The following is a 22,252-nucleotide window of genomic DNA, read 5'->3' as shown; positions in this document are numbered from 1 at the left end:
AAAAAAAACACTATTTTTTCCACCATAGAAGGGAAGAAAAAAAAGTAACCAGTGGTGGCCTGAAAAAAGGTGTCCATAGATCCGTAGCCAGACGTGCTGACCACTGCACTATGGAACCGCATATTAACCCTATACGGCGCGGCAAGGCAGCAGTGCATGGTTAACCCAAGTGTTAACACCCAACCCCATGAGTTTCGACAAGGGGCGAGGGAGGAGGTGCCTCGTGAGGTCTAGTTGACTCAGCAAGGTTAGCTTTACCTTAATTGCCGTACTACATTTAGGCAGCCCTTGCAGCGTGCCCCGTTGCGGGGCAACCGTCTGACTGACTGAGGCAGGCAAGTAAAGGGGTTCCGCCAATCCCGCGCCGAAGCTACTAAACCTGTATTGTACACGTCCGCGGTACCAGAGGCTATACTGTATACCAAGTATTATATATTTGTATTCAAAGTAATATGAGTCTTATCGTTTAAAGTGACGAAAATTAAATCACGGGAAATTCCATAGTTTGGAATGGACTAATATTTTTTCAACAAATTAGAAAATCCAATTTCTGTTGAACAAAATTATTTGCAACGAGTGACATGCGACGTACAAAACTCCTTCAAGTATCGGCAGAAATCAGCCGATACCGATACTCTTAAAATGTGCCGATACCACCGATACCGATACATCGGTACATCACTAACTTTTACCGACTCCGACTCCAACTCCGGCCAAAAGTAGCCGACTCCACCGACTCCGACTCCAACTCCACACCCCTGCATTTAACACCCCTCCCTTTGGTCCTGGGAAGTCTTGAGTTAGCGTCATGCTTGTATTGCTTGGTTACATTAAGGAGATATATTTTGATTCAGTATAATGAGGTCACAGTTAAAGAGATGTGATTTGATTCCATGTATGAAGTCATAGTTAAATTGTACTGATGCTGTGGATGAAGTAACTGTTTAGGAGATATGCATAAATGGCATGGATGTGTGCATAGTTGATGGGATAGAAATGGTTTATCTCAAGGAAACAAAGTACTAACAATGCTTCACTTCTTCAGCCATGGAACTGCAGATGGGAGGGGCACTTCTGGGGCAAGAAAGCAGTGGTAGCAGCAGCAGTAACAACAACAACAATAACAACAACTACAACAACAATAACAACTTTATCAACAACAACAACAACAATAACAATAACAACTCAGGGCGAGGCAAGGGGGGTGGCAAGGGCAAGGGAGGCCGGGGAAGAGGTGGCAGTGGTGGTGGTGGCATGATGAACAACAAGGGCCTGGATCTGGAGAGTCTGGTGGTGATCTACAACCGCATCCCCAAGACGGGCTCCACCTCCTTCATTGGCCTCGCCTACGACCTCTGCTCCAGGAACAAGTTCAGTGTGATCAACGTCAACACCACCAAGAAGAACCCCACGCTCTCCCTCACAGACCAGGCAAGTTGATGAGGACACAGGTTGAATGGTTAAATATCATTCTAAGGTTTTTATTACACTAAAAGAAACTAGTCATTTGTTTGTGTTTTATGCAGTTGTTTTACTTATGCATCTTTCCCACTGTTTTATCCACATGGTACACAAAGCTACACACAAAAAAATAAGGGTATTAAGATTCCAGAAGGTCTTTACAATTGTTTTTTCACCTCAGACAACCTGAGATTAGATGTGTGTGTTAATGCTAATTTAATCCACACACATCTTCCTTACACAATTATGTCTCTTTGTTGTCGGTTTTGTGTACCGTCAACTGGGGTGAATTTGGACAATTTTTTTATTTATTTATATATTTATTTATTTATTTATTTATTTATTTATTTATTTTTTTTTTTTTGTGTGTGTGTGTGTGTGTGAATTCTAATTTAAATTTTAGGTCAACTTGTGATGTTAAGTATTGTATGTGAGGCTGGTCCACTGGGGTATCGACTCATAGTACTGTGATATTTAAAATCTTTCATATAAATTTTTCATAAATATACGAAAGGGTGTCCGAATCTAACCCGATTTGGGGTCATTCCGGATGCCTGCACTGAAGGCAGGCAGTCATAGAAAATGTGTTTGGAGAACTACCCTTGAATCCCAGTATATTCTCGGACGTATATGAGGTTAATTCGGACAGTTTTAGGTTTTAAAAAAAATGTTTTTATGCGTACGAGCAGGCAGCCACACAGACGGGAAGGCGAGGTCTGCAGACGGGCCAAGCTGCATGGCGGCCACGTGGTCAGACCAGACCCATATGAGGAATCGAGTATTTCTAGCCACTTGTAGTTTTCACTCAATTAAACACCAAGGCAGTGCAACCCTACTGTTAGCTGGAACGACTATGTTCCCTGCAAGGCCGTTATATTACCTGTTTACTTCACATATACTGGACATATTGTATGTCTATTATTTTATTTATTTATTTATTTTACTCCACATGCCACCGAATGTGGCGTCACTGGAATGTCACCTTCATAGATTTCCTTCACACCATTTTCCACATGCTTCACCCTTCCCTCCCTCCCTCCCTGCCCCCCTTTACCTCACCTGCGTATGCACTTCAATAGCTCCACATACTCTCCCCCTTCACCCCCAACCCCAAGGTCCTGGCAGCACCCCAGGGTATGTCTCCTCGTCAAAGTGTCGTGTCGGACTGCCTTGATCACACCCACTCACCCCACTCGAGGGCTGACCACCTACCAACCCCTTCACCTCATTCCCTTAACCCCTTTCATATTCAGCCTTCATTCCCTTAGCCCTAAACTACTACTATGACACCCTTCCTTCCCTACACTCGTTACCCCTCTCTCACCCCCTCCTCTATTACGACTTCACATCCCCCTTCAATCCAAACCCTCTCTCCAAGCCCCCTTACCCACTCCCCTCCCCTCCCTTCGTCCCCTCTCACCCCCCTAATCCACTACCGATTTCATTGCATAGTCTTACATTAGTGAATAAACAAATGCTGGAGGGAGAAAGAGGAAGGTAGAGGGAGAAAGCATCACTCATATCACAGCGGTGCCTCGTCACCTCCGGGCGGGGTTGACACTCCTTGACACACGCACTGATGAGTCTCTCCCATGATGGCTCTTTCCTCCTTCCCCTCCAACTCTCCCTCTCTCCAACCTTCCTTTCATTTCTCCTCCCCCTCTCCTCACATCCGTCTTCAGACACAGAAAAGAGCAAGATGAGGACGACGAATTTGCCCCAGTTTTTCCTCCATTATCCCCCCTGTTCGAAATGACGCCATTTTGAATTAAAATTCCAAAAATTTCATTAAATATCTAATTATGTAAAAACGATTGAAGTAATTTTCAATAACTTACTTTGTACTTTCTCACTATTTGTGGGAGTACAGCTGAGCACCAAAGATATTCCTGCATCTATTCAACAGTGTCTCTGCCAAAGAAAGTTTGTACAAGTTGCAAAATTTTCAATTTTTTTTACGTCTTTGTTTTTTAAGCTGTGTTTAGAACATATCCTATCATATAATAAAACTCTATAGCCTGAAAGAAAAAGACATTAATAACGAACACATGAGTACAAACAGATCACTGATATGATTATTTGTTCATGATATATTAACCAGGATAACTATTTTTTCTGAAACTTCCGAATTCGCGCCGAGTCCGAATTCATCCCAGTTGACGGTACTCATTCTTTCAATTCAGTAGCAACTTAAGATTAGATGTGTGTTTATCACAATGCTCACACATCTTCCTGCAATTAAATCTGTTGCATTGTCAGATATATGTGTTTTTGTAATCTCATATTTAGGCTTTATACTTAAATATGCTAAAATATTGTGTCCTTTCTCTTTTTGTGGCACAGATGTAACTTATACACTTAATTTCTTCCACACCTGTTCAGTCACCTAAGCTGCATATCACTTTTAAATACAAGTCCTTTTCAGTATCATACTAATACCAAATGGCTGTCTAGAATTTTTGTGGTCACTTGTTTAAGTAATTTTATTATCTTCCTTTTATGGTAAAAAGAAGCAGACTTGGAGTTGAACAAAATGAAAAACACACTCATGAATAATACAAAATAAAGTGGGATATATATCTTAAATATTTTGTTTTCTCTACAGATGCGATTTGTCTACAATGTCTCAAACTGGGAGGAGAAGAAGCCAGCCATATACCACGGTCATTTGGGCTACCTTGATTTTAACAGGTAAAAAGACTCCTATTGATGTCTCTAAGCTGTCCCAATCACCCTCCTCTCCTTATGCCTCCCTCTTGACTTCACAGCATCTTCCTCCACAGAGCTTGACTCCCCCTCACCACAGTTTTCTGCCTCTGTCTCAGTGCTCTCCCATATCATATCCATTTCCCCTCACAGCTGCTCTCTTCCCTTACCACAGCATTTTCCTTTATCTGAATGCCCTCCCTCATCACACTCATTACCCCTCACAGCTTCACTCTCCCCTAACCACATCATTCTTCCTTTATCTCACGGCTTTCACTACCCATTTACCCTTACTGCTTCACTTTCCCCTTACCACAGCATTTTCCCAATAAGTGCCCTCCCTCACCACACACTTTCCCTCACACCTGTTCTCTCCCCTACATTATCACTTTTTATCGCAACGCCCTTCTTTATCACTTACATCTTTCTCACACATCTTCATTCTATTCTCCACAGCATCCTCTCTTCATCTTATCCCTCACCGCATTGTTGTTTCCTGCACAGCTCTCCCTCATACTACCAACATCCCTCATCACATCACTCCATCACCTATTCATCTCAACACCCTTTTTCACCACTTCACCTTTCATCATGCCTCTCCCTCTCACTGCATCTCACTCATCCTGCAGATTTGGGGTGAAGATTCAGCCTCTGTACATCAATGTCATCCGCAAGCCACTGGACCGCCTGGTATCCCACTACTATTTCATCCGCTATGGGGATGATCTGAGGCCCCAGCGTGTGCTCAAGAAGATGGGGGACAAGATGGTAAGGAACAAAAGAGAGGGAGAATGGGGGAATGGTTTTCTGTTTCATCCATTAAGTTTATAACTTGAGGCCCTAGAGTGTCCTCCCAAACGGAGGTTACAAGATGGTGAAGGAAGAGAGACCAGCAGACAGCAGACAAAAAGAGAAAAAAAAGAAAAAAATTCATCAAAGAATGAGATAGAAACCAAAAGCTGTCTTGCTTCAATGATGAGGATTTAGAACCTTTTTGCTCCCAGCTTTCAGTGGTTACATACACAAAAGGAAACTTAACTACAAGCATTGTTAGGTGAACATTTGCAGTTGGTAATAAGTTCGGGGCCTGGGGTCTGTACCCTGGGATTGAGAGTACTGTGAAGTATGTCCAACTTTTTTCCCTTGAACATGAGAGTGAGGCAGGGCTATGTTCTTGCCCCTGTATGGACTGGGTATTAGGTAGAGATGTGGATCAGAGTCACTGTGGAGCATCTGTTAGCAATACCAAGGTCACCAATCTTCTTGCTGATGATGCATTAGTCCTTATGGAGTCATTGAAGGTTCTAGTGATAGTTCTGGAGGCACTGCTGGAGGAGGTGAAGCCCTTGAGACTTCAGCCCTCCTGGGCCAATATCAAGGTATAGGTGTTTGGAGGCTTATTAGATGAAACAGTACAGTACGTTCATGCTTGTGGCGAGGACATTCATATCTTGGAAATTCACATACCTTGGAAACATAGTGGAGCACAATAGTGTGTCTTGTCAAGGTCTTGCAGTAGATTGGCTTGGCGGTGTTATGGACTCACTCAGCACAAATATATGGCACTGTCGATATCTGTGCAGAAGGATAAGGATCTTCAAGTTCATTGTGCTCCATGTCCTACTCTGTGATTGTGAGACAGGGACAGTGACACTGAGTAGTGACTTGAAGGGGTAGATTGATGCCTTGGTTAATGAGTACCTATGCAGAGTCATGGGATATTGCTGAAATGACTATGTCAAATTGGCCATTACTTATTGAGACTGGATCGTGACCTATTGACTGCATAATCCATGAATCCCAACTCCAGCTGTACAGGCATGTGGCACACTACCTGACCCTGCTCACCTGTTGTTTCTGTAAGAGACAATCCTGAGTGGAGGACAAGGGGACACGCACAGAGTTTGTAACTTCAGCAAGTCAGTAGTGGTGTAACAATGTTCCTTCATCTGTATTTCCTCCTGCCTACGACTTGAACTCTTTCAAGAGGAGGGTATCAGGACACCTCTCCTCCCGAAATTGACCTATCTTTCGGCCACTCCTCTCGACTCTTTTTTAGGAGCAGTGAGTTGTGGGATTTTTTTTTTTTTTTTCCTTGAACTGTTTCATCTACTGCAAAAAAAAATAGAATAGGAATAGATCCTACCATGGGGTACTTGGGATGAGAAGGGAGTCTGCACAGAGACTTGCCCGGAGAAAACCGCGGGTGTGACATCACAGGGTGGCCTGGTGTATACCCCTACTGATTGACAAGTTAGCCTGCCTAGAGTCAGTCTGTGGTCTGAGCAATTTTCTTTTCTTGTTGCTGCAGACCCTGGATGAGTGTGTAGCCATCCAGCACCAGGACTGCTCCACCACCCACCTGTGGATGCAGATTCCCTTCTTCTGTGGACACTATGCAGAGTGCTGGTAAGGCTGTCTGCATTTTCTTCTGGAGTGTTATGTTTAATATCCTAGCACTAGACAGCAAAGGCCACATAAATTTTAAGCTTGATTATGATAAGTTATGTATAGAGAAGCATTGTTATGTTAATAGTTGTGAGTGAAATAGAAGGGATAATGGAAGGATTGTGAAGTAAAAGAAAGAAAACTAAGGGGTCAGCCATGTAAAATTAGTTTATTCATAAATTAGAATAGATTAGGTTATGCTGTGTCAATATTGGTAATTTAAATTCAAGAGATAAAGGAATGAGTGAGTGGTAATATTAGAAAAATAAGTTGTAGACGATCATGTAAAATTTAGTGCATCAAATGCTGGAGTTCAAGGCAAGGGACTAAGACTTCAAAGAGTGACCCTCAGACATCACACTCCAGCCTGTGTCTCTGAAGCCACCCTATGGATTTTCTGGGCATGGTAGCAAGGAAGGCACCCATAAATTAAAGGATGTGTTGTCAGGCTGCTGTAAACTACCCCTGAGAATAGATTGTGTATTGTGTGTAATGTATGTGGCTGGCACTTCTTGGCTCAGGGAAGTGGACAACCCTACCTTGCATAATCTTTTATCCCCATCATTAAAGGGGTTGGTGCCAGTGAGGTCATACAGCTGTAGGAGAATGTTCCCATTCCCTGTGATGGCTTCCTGGAAAACCATCATTAGGAGAACAAGCTAGATACACACAAACATGTATGGAGCTCTTCAAAACAAGTACCAAGTAGTCTTATCTTTTAATAATGAAATTTCCTTCTGGAGTTAGGCATGTAGTACTATGTGTAGAACTGATAACAGATGGATAACTAAAGTTAGGGTGGCAACCCGGAAATTGTATAGTAGTTAGGGCAGCAGAGGACCTTGAGGAACAATGAAATAGAGTCTTTGGCAGAGCAGAATGGAGTACACTAAAATAAGACCAAAGGTGGGCATTCCGCAATTTAAGTCCGCTAATCGCTAATCTGCTAGTAGCGGACTAACAAAAAATTTGCGGAATAGTGTTAGCAGAAAATTTGAAATATTAGTGGATTTGCAGTTAGTGGAATGCCAAAATTATAGTCCACTAACGCAAACTTTAAAAAAACGGCAACAGTGAAATTTCCGGGAAATTCAAGAATATTCTTGAAAGTGTGGAGAAACTTCTAGATTAGGGTGGCCAGATGTCCCGGATTTTTCAGGACAGTCTCAGATTTTAATGGTTCGTTCCGGAAATGTCCCTGATTTCATGCACTGTCCCAGGATTTTTTTTTTTTTTTTTTTTTTTTTTTTTTAAGCGTCCTGGATTTCACGTCCAGAAATCTGGCCATCCTATTCTAGATCTGTCTGATGCGCAGCCAGTCTGCGCAGCACGCAGGCGGCAGGCTGCACAGGTTGTGAGGGCAGGAATATTCAAGAACTGTCTGTTGCGCAGCCGTCCTGTCCTGCGTGGCCTACGTGGGAGGCAGTTTACATTAACTCGCCCTGAGTTTTAGAGACGTATTCCTTGCAGTATTTGTATTTGATTTATTTTGATATTTTCACAGTGATTTACATTTTAAAATGGAAGATTTTTTATACAGGTAACTCGATTTACGCGAGTATTGCGTCCTTGAAGAGGTCACGTAAATCAAAAACGATGTAAATCAAACAAGAGGTAGGTTTCTGTCGAAAAATAAATACCGTATTTTTCGGCGAATAGCGCGCACCTTTTTCACATAAAAAATGCCTGAAAGTTTAGCCCTGCGCGTAATACGCCGAATGTACAAATTTTTAATGATTTTTTTTCTGCTTTGGGGTGTTTTTAAGGGTCTGTTTTTTGTCTTATCCAATAACAACGGCAAACTTACCTTTATTATTGTTTATAATCCTTCATAGTCCATAGCTGTCTTATAATATGTTACCATAGAATACAGGGCGATCTAATAACTACTATACAAAAATTAAATCGGTGGAGGATCGCCCATGCCCTGCTGTTATCCCGTTTTTCCGTCGGGCACCATTTGTGTGATCTTGATCTTGATGTCACAGGTGGCTTAAGATTGTATGACTAAGGAGCAGTACAAGCTACATAAAAAATCATATTTGAAAAAAATATCCATGTGTTGATTATTAATTATTAATATTAGTGAGAATAATGGGGTAAATATGATATCAGAAACTGTACATCATGAGTCTTGTACGAGGAGTTATTTCACGCAATACCAGCCCGGCCGCCATTTGCATTGTTTACAAACCACACAACCACACCCATACAACAAACAGCTGCATGCCGCGTGTCACCAGAACCGTGTGAATTGTGTCTTGCCTAGTTGTCTGTCATAACCTACGGGTGATGGTGGGAATAATATGCTTATTCACTTCGTTCAGTGGAGAGAGAGAGAGAGAGAGAGAGAATATCCATATCACCGAGATATCCACTCAGGCACTCAGTCTCAGCCTCACTCATGTGAGGAAGAAATGAGGGACACCATGAGCGGCTGGCTAGTATTGGTACCGGTACCGAGCAGTCTGGTACAGGTACCGTTAGTACCGGTACTGGTACCGGTACCTGCCCACCCTTATTGTTGAATAGCGTGGCAGCGTGGGTACTGTATTTTTGTTCAAGTGGCGCGCAGGAAGAACTGAGCTCTGCTGTGTGGCCGCGGCGCCGTGTGAGTCCAGTTGCGTGAGACATCTGGTGGCCACTCCATAAAATATCGCGTATAAGTGAAAAAACATGTAAATTAAACATTTATTTGGATTTTCGACCCCGCGTTATTTAAAAAACGCGTAAACCAAACTCACGTAAATCGAGAGTTACCTGTATATAAATTGTAAGGTAATTTTATTGGAAATTATGTTTTTAATACCAATAAAGGGTTAGCGGACTAAAAAAATGGTTAGCAGACTGTTGTAGACTTTATTAGTGGACTAAAAAAATTTATTAGTGTTAGCATTAGCAAATTTGCAATAGTGGACCGGCGAAGCTGGAAAGTTTGCGGGTTAGCGATTAGCAGAATGCCCAACAAAGTTAGCGGAATTGCGAATTGCGGACTAACAAAAAAATAGCGAGTGCCCACCTCTGAATAAGACAGAGGTGGAGAATGTTGGGAAAGGCCTTTGTCCAAGAGTGAACTAGTAATGGCTGAAGATGATGAATAATCACTATTCTTTCTATGTTTGCATCTCTAGTTCCCTTTGTCTTAGGAGTGAGTCCTTCACCAGCTCACCTTTACCTGCAGGGTGCCGGGGTCCTCCTGGGCACTGGAGATGGCCAAACACAACCTGGTCCGCAACTACTTTCTGGTGGGGGTGACGGAGGAGCTGGAGGATTTTGTGGCCATGCTGGAGTACTCACTGCCCCGCTTGTTCAGGGGTGCCCTTGACCTCTACGTCTCAGGTGGGCTGCTGGTGCTGTTCTGTTCAGGGTCAGGGAGGTAGCCTTTGCAGCAGCCTCCCCTTTGTGGTTTCATTCCTGTCTATTCATGAGGGGTTATTTATTAGATTTCTCTTTTCTCCTTTTTCCAAAACTTGCCCATTTAACTTCATTCTAATCTACATGCCTCTGTGGTTTAGTGGTTATTCCATGTCTACAAATCTACAGGCCTGGGGTTTGAATCCCTGCCCGGGCATTGGCGGGCAGCCCACCCAGCTATTCATCCCCCATTCAGACTGGTTGATTAATGGGTACCTGGGGAAGGTAAAATGTCAAAACCTAGATGTTGTACTTGCCCTGTGACCTGGGGTAATGGATTTTCACCCACCACATGTTCAAGGGCTAATGGAATGGGCATGAGCTCTCAAGCCACACACAGCTATAGAGTATTCCCAAACCTTTAAGTTTTTCTTTTCCATTCTTTGTCAGAAAAGTAAGTACAGACCCTCAAACTTAGGACTAAGAAAAGGTTGTTGGGTTCCATCTGTAGGACAGAGATGATGATGTTGAATGTTTAACTTCTCTTTGTGCAAGGCCCATAGCTCCAGTTTTCTTTCTTGTTTTTTTTTTTGTTTTTTTTTTTTTTTCCACCAGTAGGATTTCTTGGTGGGGCCTGATGGTCAGCTCCAGCCCGTTGTGGCGCAGGCAAGTGTTTATAGTGACGCTATCTTGCTTGGGTCGTGCTACACCCCGATCTCATCTTTAAGTCTCTTTAGAGAGAGAATCTAGAGTCCAGGTTGATAGGTGGTCTTCAGGACAGCATGTGGGTAGTCTTAGGCCACTCGGTGGTGACTGAAAAATCCCATCTGTGGCAGCGGGCAGGACTCGAACCCGCATCCTCCTGGATGTGGTGCCAGCATGCTAACCACTCAACCACCACCTCCCCACTTGGCCCCTTACTTAGGGCTGCTTTCACAGTCGCTGTTTTCGTGGTATCGGCGACTACCAGCGTGGTGACGATCATGACCAGACGAAGGCACGTTATTCGGCAGTGTTGGTATGCCGGAGCGGTGGGAAATGTCGACATTACATCAGCTGAGCGGAGGATTATGAAGGAGTAGTATGAAAAATAAACGTACATAAAGTAAACGTGAAGAATAAACATAAAGAGTAACTGTGAAGAATAAATATAATTAAAAAATGTGGAGTGTCTCGCTGATACACCCCTCAAATCTGCTGATAGCCTAATATTTCCTAGGCGGAAAAGGTGAGATAATGGTGAGAAGTATTAAATTAAAGTTCTCTTATATTAGCAGATGTCAGCAAGACAAACTCTTCACCAACATCAATTACAGTTATTCATTATTCACACTTATTTATCAGACTTCACATTTATTCTTTACTTAATAGGGCTGATTTCATTATATATATATATATATATATATATATATATATATATATATATATATATATATATAAGTCTATATATATATATATATATATATATATATATATATATATATATATATATATATATATATATATATATATATATATATATATATATATATATATATATATATATATATATATATATATATATATATGCCCTATGCATACATATTAGGCTAACTAGAATAATACGAGTTTGACAAAGAAGGCATAACAGGTGAATAAAGGTGACAAGTATTAAAGTCCTCCCTTCTTCTTTGTTGTGTACTTTTGCAACAATTTCAATCAAATTCAATCAATCAAATTGAAATTCTCAGCAGGACGTTTACTGGTCAGCAGGTGAAGTGAGTTCATGTCATTCAAATTCTTCTATTTTTTTCTCATATTACCATTGAAGCTGTGCAACATGTTGCTGTATTGTTTAATATTTTTTCACATCTATTTAAAGAAATAATATAACCATTTGAGAGCAAGAATTTGTATCATTTACTAATTAATGTCATTGGTAAGCTCCATTGGGGAGCCCCCGCGGCTACCAGAGCTCCGTCACCAGAGGTTCCAGTCTCTGGTACTGACGCAAACAAACAGCGCCGCGAAAGACGACTGTGAAAGCAGATTTCTTGTTGGTAGTGGCGATCGCCGCTCATTGGTAACGATCAACACAAACAAACGTGACTGTGAAAGCGGCCCTTAGTGCGTGACCCCAACTCATTAGTGGTGCTGGTGTTTTTATTTTTTTTTTATTTATTTATTTTTTTTTTTATATAGGGGTGGTATAATATATGCTCTGGATTTGGTAGTTTAGTAGATCAGGAACACTGGATAAGTTTAGTGTCATAGTAATTATTGTGGAAAAATCTAGTGGGTGGCATAAATAAAGATGCTTCTTACATGTTCATACTAATGATGTAGTGTTAGAGTTGGCATTGCAGTGTTGGGAAAGGGTTTGTTCCTCTATTTCCACGTATTTCATGTTTCAGGAACTAAGTCGCACATCAGAAAAACTACGAAGAAGATAATACCGTCAGAGGAGACAGTGGCCAAGCTACAAAATACAAAGGTGTGATTTTTTTTGTGTGATTGTGTTGAAAACATTTAACTACATGTCTAAAGTATTATTTACATTAGAACTCTAACATTTCTAATAGCAGAATAAGCACTAAAGCATCAGACTAAGTAATTAATCATATAATGATTGTAATTTTTATGATTGTTGACAATACTAGGTCAGTACAGTCAAATAGAATGTATGATTGGAATGTTGCTATTTCCACCATCCAGTCATTCCTCTCTGTGTCTATTCCTTTCTCTTTAAAGCTTAATATCCCTCAACCCTTCCTTTAACCCTATCGTTGCGCATGGCGAGGGATGCAACTATCCCCCCTGGCGCACTCGGGCAGGACAGTGGAGGGAGGGGGGTCTCTTTTAACCTCTGTATCTCAAAAACTATTCATCACACCTAAAAAACAAAACCACCATTGGAAAGAGGAGGCCCAGATCTATAGCAGTCAGTTATGTATGCCTCTTCTGCAAATGTACAGGCATGTTCAGGGGGTGTTGCCTATGAACACTTACATCAGTGCATGTACAACGGTCAGCCATATTGAGGCAACTGCGGAGATCTCTTCATGTACTGCTGGCAAGGTAGTATTGCCAACTGCAAAATTTACAACTATTTGGTCAAAGAATCAGTCAGGTGATAGGTGAAGCTATGCAAAAATGCCGCTTTATTGGACAACAATCTTGATTGAATCGGTTAAGGATTGATTGAATCAATCCTTAACCGGAAGATTCAAAATCACCTTTCCACTTCCAACCTTCTATCTGATCGCCAGTATGGATTTCGCAAGGGGCGTTCTACTGGCGATCTTCTTGCTCTCTTAACTGACTCTTGGTCATCCTCTCATAGCCGTTTCGGTGAAACTTTCTCTGTTGCGTTAGACAAAATAAAAGCCTTCGATAGAGTCTGGCACCAGTCTTTGCTTTCTAAACTGCCCTCTTTCGGATTCTATCCCTCTCTCTGTTCCTTTATCCAGTTTCCTTTCCGGCCGTTCTATCTCTGTGGTGGTAGACGGTCACTGCTCTTCCCCTAAACCTATCAACAGTGGCGTTCCACAGGGCTCTGTCCTATCACCCACTCTCTTCCTGTTATTCATCAATGATCTTCTTTCCATAACAAACTGTCCTGTCCACTCATATGCCAACGACTCCACTCTGCATTATTCAACCTCTTTCAATAGAAGACCATCAACACAGGAAGTACACGACTCCAGACTGGTGGCTGAAGAACGCTTAACCTCAGACCTTGCTATCATTTCCGATTGGGGCAGAAGGAACCTTGTGTCCTTCAATGCCTCAAAAACTCAATTTCTCCACCTATCAACTCGACACAATCTTCCAAACACCTATCCCCTATTTTTCGACAACACTCAGCTGTCACCTTCAACACTAAACATCCTCGGTCTATCCTTAACTCAAAATCTCAACTGGAAACTTCATATCTCCTCTCTTGCTAAATCAGCTTCCTCGAGGTTGGGCGTTCTGTATCGTCTCCGCCAGTTCTTCTCCCCCGCGCAGTTGCTATCCATATACAGGGGCCTTGTCCACCCTTGTATGGAGTATGCATCTCACATGTGGGGGGGCTCCACTCACACAGCTCTTCTGGACAGAGTGGAGTCTAAGGCTCTTCGTCTCATCAGCTCTCCTCTTCCTACTGATAGCCTTCTACCTCTTAAATTCCGCCGCGATGTTGCTCCTCTTTCTATCTTCTATTGATATTTCCACGCTGACTGTTCTTCTGAACTTGCTAACTGCATGCCTCCCCCCCTCCTGCGGCCCCGCTGCACACGACTTTCTACTCATGCCCATCCCTCCACTGTCCAAACCCCTTATGCAAGAGTTAACCAGCATCTTCACTCTTTCATCCCTCACGCTGGTAAACTCTGGAACAACCTTCCTTCATCTGTATTTCCTCCTGCCTACGACTTGAACTCTTTCAAGAGGAGGGTATCAGGACACCTCTCCTCCCGAAATTGATTTTTATTTCGGCCACCTCTTTTAATTCTTTTTTGGGAGCAGCAAGTAGCAGGCTTTTTTTTTTTCATTGTTTTCTTTTTTTTGCGCTCTTGAGCTGCCTCCTTTGTTGTAAAAAAAAAAAAAAAAAAACTTCCGCGCTAGGCTGATATAATTTTCCACCAAATTTACTGGAAAACCCACTGAATTGGCAATGCTGTGGGGTGAGAAATAGTGTTGGAACACTCTCACACGCGAGCAATTTGAGTGTGACTGGAACTCGCAGCGAGGATTTAGCACCACCGGCAAGTTACGCTAGTCCTCGCTGTGAGGATTTAGCATCGAAAGGGTTAATACAGGCCAAGACCTTTATTTGTGAAAATGAAAAAATAACCATATACTGATCTTACATAAGCAAAAAGGATGGCTAAGTATAGTCAAATTAAGTTTCAGAGGTGTCTTGATATGCCTCTAGTAAATTCCTTTCAGTAGGAGGAGACTCAGCTACTTCAAACATGCACAAAAGACAAGCCCCCTCTCCTTTATTTTTTCAGGTCTGGAGGCTGGAGAATGAATTTTACAACTTCGCCCTCGACCACTTCCACTTCATCCGCAAGAAGACATTGATGGAGAGTGCGTCGGGGGAAGGACTGGTGGACCGAGGGCAGAACTTTGTGTATGGCAAAATTAAGCCCAGGAAAAGTTAAGTAGTGGAAGTAGTGGTTCAGGGAGCATAGATGGTGCTACTGTAGGTGATAAGTTGACTCCCACCCGAACTCATTCTAAATAACAGACCTGCCATGTATGTATTTTCAGGCCAGAAACACACACACACACACACACACACACACACACGCACGCACACACATGCACACACAATACGGGATATTAGAAGGTCGACTCAATTCTATACAATTAAGAATAGTTGAGAGCACACACACACACACACACACACACACACACACACACACACACACACACACCTCTGAACACCAGTAACTCACGGTTCAATTGGTGTGTCAAAGGTAAGTATCTATGTCATGTAGCTTGTGGCCCGCCCTTCTAAGTGCCTTACCAGGGCTGTATACGTGTGATGAGGCTGCCAGCGAGATGCACCGGTGAGACTTAGATCTGGAACCTTCACCCAGAACAACCCTAAGCCAAATAAGACATGTTCCCCAATTTGTATACACCATCCCTTTGCTCACATCAGGGGTGCCATGGTTGAGTGGGTTATGAGCCTCAGGGCCATATTTTCAAACATTTTGATGCCCAAGCTCACGACTTTCATATGAGTTTTGGTCATTTCCTTGGGTAGTTCTGTGATCCTGGTGGTAGTTTGGCCCTTCCTCTACCATTAACCTAAAAAAACTCATTAAAATCCGATTGATCTCCTTTTTTGCCTTTGGAAATAGTTGATGAGAGGCGGAAGCATCTGACAATACCAACCTCAACCCCTTGTATTTGATGAGCCAGGGTTAGGTAGTTTGATCCCCTGTGACTTCATGTGACATCAGGAAGGGTGTCTGGTCTTATTAATAAACACCAGTTCCACAGACAACATCGCGGGTTTGTAGGTTTCCAAACCAAATAGGAAAGTACAAAAATTACTTCCAGATCTAATGTAACAAATTTGTGGAAGTTATACATGAAGTCTTAAGAATTAGCTGCTGATTAGAAAACCTGACCCTTATGGATTATATAGGATTGCATAGTTTGGTTAGGGTGCTTACAAGTACTGTGTTGGACTGTGAAACTGGCTCTTAAATTTAAAAAAATGCAATAACCCCTGACTCAGGGGGGACGATATAAGGAAGATCATGAGGAAAAGCTAGGTACTGGAAAATTTACTGAGGCATGAAAATGAATAAATATCAAAGTAAAGACTAATACTTTTTATAGTATTTGAATTTTAGCCTCAGGCCAATTTTTTTTAGTCATTTGATTTTCCTGACTGAGTACTTACTGGAATGGTGTACATGGATTGGGAAACATGCCCTACTCTAATGCAGTCACTGGTACCTCAAGGAATCCCTTAGTTCCTTCCTGGTTAGTGGTGGACTACAGGGAGAGGAATGCATGTCCTCCTCTGTTTCTTGTAGTTTGAGCTGATTTTTGTTCTTTATTTCTGTGTGTACTTCATTTATTTTATTTTATTATTATTTTTTTTTTTATAGGAGCACCCCATTTATTTATATGAAACTATTTTTATACATATAGATAAGAACCTTGACCAGAGGCTACCCTTAGGTTTCTAGTGTACTTTGATAATTCTGTTGTTGTAAGTATAGCCTCGTTTCCAAATTGAACTTTTTAGCCATTTATTTATTTAGCTCTAAACTTTTTTATGAAAGTTTTGTAATGGTGTGTCCCAGATCAAGTTATTTTATGTAACTAGTATGAATATAAGAGGCAACACTGAGGCTGAAAGGTATTAAGGATATTGACACTTGAATAGTTGAAGATTCATCTTGTGATGTGACTCTTAGTTACTTAACATATATAATGGCATTGCATTTACTGTCATTATTTTCTCATGTGCAGAGAGATTACTTGCTTTATGTACTTGCTTACCACTTAAGGATCCACATGAGGCTCACCAATGTCCAGACTTGGTATGTGGTTAAGGTGTTCATAATCTTATGATATATCATAAGTGCTTACATTCATTTGTACCCTTATTGTAATGGGGGCGGGGGGGGGGGGGTAACATGAATCTACTTGATTATACATTATCTCAGTGTCTCGAAACACTTGAGAAGTTGGTCTACCCCAGAAAGGGAAATAGATTTTCCAGTGCAAGGGATCAAACCCATGATGAGTCAGCTGAAAAGGAACCCCACAATTAAGTTAGGCTTTCTGCGTCAGGTGGGTCACTAAATTATGGATCATGTGGATACGTCCTCTGATAATAATAAATAGCTGTCAGCAGGAATTTTAAAATGTAGATAATGATAATTTGCTTGTGTAAGTATTGCAGAGTGGCAAGTAAAGGTGTGGGTAATGTTGGAAGAAAACAAAAAAAACTAAACATTGATATGAAAATGGTAATTTGAAAGAAACTGGTAGGGAAAAACTCAACCGAGATTAAGGTTGTTTAAAAGGGCCTACAGATCCTGGGCTTGAACGGACATTAAGTATTGAGCAGAATAGAGCCACACTCAGGAGAACAAAGCTGACACACACCAGCACACATGAAGCCTCAAAGTATGCTGAGGTGCAGGAAAAATAGGAATCAATGCAAAAATTTGATAGTGTGAACTCAAGTAGCCTCTGATATTATGTTTTGTTACAATTTTTATTTGCTTTATTGTGATATGAGTGTATTGTGTTAGCTTTATTGTGTTTATCAGATCAATCTTGAGTATTGAATTGAAATCTCCTATTTTGTGCACAATTGTTATTACTATCGTTATCGTAATTTGAATATTATTTATAATTTTGTCACACTTTGCTATCTATATATAGACATCTGTCTGTCTAGTGGAGAGTAAATTATTTTGAACAATTTTTATCAGATTAATTTTTAATCATGTTTATCAAGCTTTTTTTCCCCACTTCCAAAACATGTACACCTCAGTTTGCCCCATGGATTTCTCATTTCATATGTTGCTACTTAGTTTCTCCTTTGAAACGACCTTTTTCAGTGATACTTTTTGCCTTATTATATTCAGGACTGCACTTTCATATTCTGTGGGTTAGTGTTGTGTTTTACAGCTCAGTTTCAAGTACTTTAGTTTTCTTAAATTTCCATAATGTTTGCTTACCTTACATATTTGTGTAAGTCAGTCTCAGGTAAATGGCCATCCCCCAGAGCTATGATATGTTCCAATGAGAATTAAATTTATCCCCCTAGAAAAGTAGAAGCCAAAGGGATGCAGTGATCCCATGGGTTAGAGCATCAAGCCATTTAAGTGAAAAGCCGGAGTGAGGTGTTTTGAACCCCAGTGATATCTCATGATGGCAGGAAGGGCTGCTGGTCTTATCCCCAAAACAGAGACCATATAATTACAAACATAGATAAAAGCTGTCAAGACAAAGAAAAAAAAAAGAAATATTTTAAAATGAATTTCGCACAATTATATAGTGCTTTATGATGATTCTTTTGCTTAAGGTTTGTTTTTCTGTTAATGAACTTGGAGGCAGACAGCTGTGCAGGTTTGCTGGAAGTGAAGAGAGGTGACAGGCAGCTCAGGAGATGGGCAGAGTACACATGAACATATCAGGCACCTTAGGTAGAAAAGCATGAGTGGGCTCAAAATACAGGTACAAGTTAGTAAAATTATTGAATGTGTGTGTCTGTGTGTACCACATATACTCGTGTAAAAGTCTATCTCTGAGGGTATGTTAGCATGTTTAAAGAATGAATCTAAGCCCCAGGAAACTGGTATATGTATATGTAAAAGTTAACCCTCTTAGTATTAGTTTTAACGACTCAATTTTTACACGAATATTTCTGTGTATAAAAGTATTTTGTTTGGTAATGCTATGGAACATTGTGATGGAGGAATATTATATAAAAGAATAATGTTTATTATTTCAGGGCATGAGTTATATATATTTTCTGTTGATTCATTTGATAAGAATGCTCAACTTGACCCATAATATGACTATAGGAATGAAGAGAAGTTCCATTTGATGCAAACACTGAAAACACTTCACACAGGAGGCATAGGGAGATGGGTGTGCCACTGCGCTGGTGTGACTGATAGCTTTACATTGCCTTCATGGTCCATCCTGGTAGTCTGGGTTGCAGTGTTGCCACTCAACAATTAGTTCATGGGGGCATCCATCACAGTGGGGTTTTGTAGTGTGTAATTCATTAATTTGTGTATGTTTAAAAGCTAACATGAAAAATCTGCCAGTTATATGTTTTGTTCAAGAAACATTTGTAAAATAAAAGAAAAGCTGTGGTATAAAATAAGGTTTTATATAGAAAATGAATGATCCTTTGATTTAATACATATGTTGAATGAGCATTTCTTTGTTTTCTTGTCAGCTGAAGTAATTCACAGATCCAATGAACACATGATTAGACTGGTTTGTCTAGTAAAGAGGAATGCTCATCTTGATCTACACAAAAATAATACAAAATGGAAGTGCAAACATTTTCAGTTTACATAACCTTTACAACTATTGAATAAACGAGTCATATGCTGGAACATACATTTCTCTTTTATGGCTTTCCTTCATTAGGCTGTATTGGACTTAGCAGTGTAAAGCTTTTTATTGTTTAAATAGTGATATTTAATAATTATGTTCTATTTATTTCAGGATAAGTTTATCAGTTGACAAAGTGTAACACTCCAAATAGCAGTCCAACACCAGTAAGGTTTAAGAAGCTGCAGTGTATAACAGTTTATGGCCCAGACCTCTCCCCAGGCCCTCATTAACTTTCTACAAGACTGGAGGGAAAATGACATAACTAATCATTAGCACTTTTTTAGGTAAGCCACTGACCTGTAGATATTAGTGATTGGATAATGTTCCTTCATCTCCAACAGGGTGGAGCCATGCAAGAACTCAGCGAAAACAAAGGACCACGCAGGAGTAGTGGTCTGCTGAGAGGACTTGTAGTGTTAGTGTGTAGCTTCCTCCTGATGTAGCCAACACATAGGGTACTGACTGCCTTATACTAGTGAACTTATCTCTCTTTATAACTCATCCTCTTGGTGCTATGAGTCGAGGTGTACTACCGTCTTGTGTGGCATTTAGTGATCACCGTGTCTTGTTCACTCTCTAGCTGGTAGGTCAGCTGTCCGTGTTGGAGTCTCATCTATCAAGTATTCTCAATTGGTGTGTCACAGTATCGGCCAGCCACAGAGGGACTTGTCTGTTCAGCAATGTGTGATTATTCCATAGGTATTAGCAATGTAAGGTTGATAGTATTTTTCCAATGGCAAGATCAATGGTTTTGTGTAAATATCATCCATGTTTGTACAAATGTTTTGCATGATCATAAGTTCTGCAGGACTTGGGAAGTGTTTTGTATCATCTCATAACAGCCCTCCCACCCACACCATTAGACATGTAAGGGATTATCTGAACCTGAACCACATACTCTAGTGTTTCATGGATAAGAGTTCACAGGTAATGGATATACTAGTTTTGTAGGAAATGTTAGAAAGCTGACACCGCATGTACATATATGACTGTGTATATACCACTGGTCGACAGGTACTACATACTAATGCAACCATTGTTAGTGCAGGTAGGATTGATACATTCCATAGTTTAAGCAAGCCAGCCAAACGGGTTGGATTTGTACCAGGCCATCCAGTTTTCTTCCACTCAGCATATATACTATTACTGAGCTGCTACAAAGTACATCACATATATCACTTGTTCCATAGACACGTATTATAGTACAACTGCAAGTGCTTTTTTGTATGAATGTAATAATTTTTTGCCAGTCCCTCTTCCCCTGGGAATGGGACATGTTTGCCAATCATTTGTTATTTGAGCCACCAAGTAATCACATCCGTCTATCAAGTCAAGTTTTGTTGCGTCCTGATTTAGGTGATGTGCCTCGTAAGGTTTTAGAGGCCTGAGCCATGCCCTGTTTGTCCCATCTCATTTTTTGTTACTCACTCCTGAGCTCTTGTGAAAATGGTTGAGGCTCAGCACTGCACCAGAATCTTAAAATAAGTCTGCGCTTAAATTTAATTTATTTATTTATCTATTTTTAGATATAAGTCTTGTTAACAGCTTATTTGATGCATCGATCAAGTTTTTCAGTCATACTTATTGGGTTAGTTATGTTATAGATGAAAATTTTAACACTAAATAAACACAATAAGCAAGTACTCTTATTTTTCTTGCTGCATTTGATGTGTTTTGTGTGCTTGCAGTGTAGTGACCAGTGACCAAGGACAAAGGAAGGTGATGTCATTAAAAGGTCTTAAAGCACAACTTCAGTGAAACAGGAAACCAGCAGTTATGTCATTAGTAAGTGTTCTGTATTGTACCAGTACCATTAGAGTGTGAAAGTTCAGTCATTTCACAGTACCAAACTAGGTGGGTGGCCGGGGGATTTGTCTTCTCAGGGGTTCTGTGTCCCTGGCCACGGGCAGGAATCAGTCCAATCCCTGATCTGAATTGGTAGGGGTAGAGCCTGCAACCCCTCCATATAAAACTTTACTTAGGCAAAAAAAATGAAAGAGGTCAGGGTTGCATCCCCCACCTTGTTTTGTTGGGGAACTAACCACACAGGAGCTCCCTTTATGCATCAGCATCAGGTGAGCCTGCTGCCTATGGCAAGTGCAGGGAAAAGCCTATGGGAGTGAGAGTTGGAAGTAGCAGGATTGAATGTGCTGAGAGGGAGTGCCAGAACAGGGAGAGATGGAGACACTTATGCTGCTGCCACCCCCTGGAGGGAAGTTCCTGCGTGGGAGCAAGGCGTTGGAGATATAGATAGATAGAAAAGCCTATGGGATCCCTGCATCTTGAAGAGGGGAGAGGGGACTCATAGCCAGACACACTGACCACTGCTTCACAGAGGCACAGTTAATGATATACAGTAGATAGTTTTTATCGTATAAATCACTAGCAGTATTATGAATATTTTCATGCAGATACAAGGTAATTCAGCATAGTCACAATTTTTCACTGATGAGCAAGTTTATTTATATTCATGTACCGAGTATAAAGTAACGAGTTGGTACTCAGGACAGGTAGTCGTTGAGTTAAACTGCTTGTACTTATGACTAGGCCAATAATATTAGTAATACTTGGTTAAGTATTGAGTTGAGATGTCAAATTTCCTGCCCCGGGAAGAGCAGCAGTTTGTTTACATAGTGCTCCTCCCCCCGTCCCCATTCCCCGTTGTCCTGCGCTAGCGACACCCCAGTCGGACTGG

The 22,252-nt window shown here is 41.1% G+C and overlaps 1 protein-coding gene across 1 annotated transcript in view; it reads left to right on the top strand.

The window, feature by feature from the left end:
- Positions 1–21,200, top strand: part of LOC126997946 (heparan sulfate 2-O-sulfotransferase 1-like) — a 38,912-nt gene extending 17,712 nt beyond the window's left edge. Inside the window, exons 3-10 of the mRNA XM_050859202.1 lie at positions 1,046–1,431; positions 4,067–4,152; positions 4,797–4,935; positions 6,479–6,576; positions 9,797–9,954; positions 12,363–12,442; positions 14,949–15,097; positions 19,899–21,200. Coding sequence (XP_050715159.1) covers positions 1,046–1,431; positions 4,067–4,152; positions 4,797–4,935; positions 6,479–6,576; positions 9,797–9,954; positions 12,363–12,442; positions 14,949–15,097; positions 19,899–19,959 — 1,157 coding nt within the window. The 3' untranslated portion in view covers positions 19,960–21,200. The remainder of the gene's footprint in view (positions 1–1,045; positions 1,432–4,066; positions 4,153–4,796; positions 4,936–6,478; positions 6,577–9,796; positions 9,955–12,362; positions 12,443–14,948; positions 15,098–19,898) is intronic.
- The last annotated feature ends 1,052 nt before the right edge of the window (positions 21,201–22,252 follow it).

This window comes from Eriocheir sinensis, chromosome 13, assembly GCF_024679095.1.
Source record: "Eriocheir sinensis breed Jianghai 21 chromosome 13, ASM2467909v1, whole genome shotgun sequence".
Classification (NCBI taxonomy): Eukaryota; Metazoa; Arthropoda; class Malacostraca; order Decapoda; family Varunidae; genus Eriocheir; species Eriocheir sinensis.
Note: the sequence above shows the minus strand (reverse complement) of the source record. Positions and strands in the feature narration are given on the sequence as shown.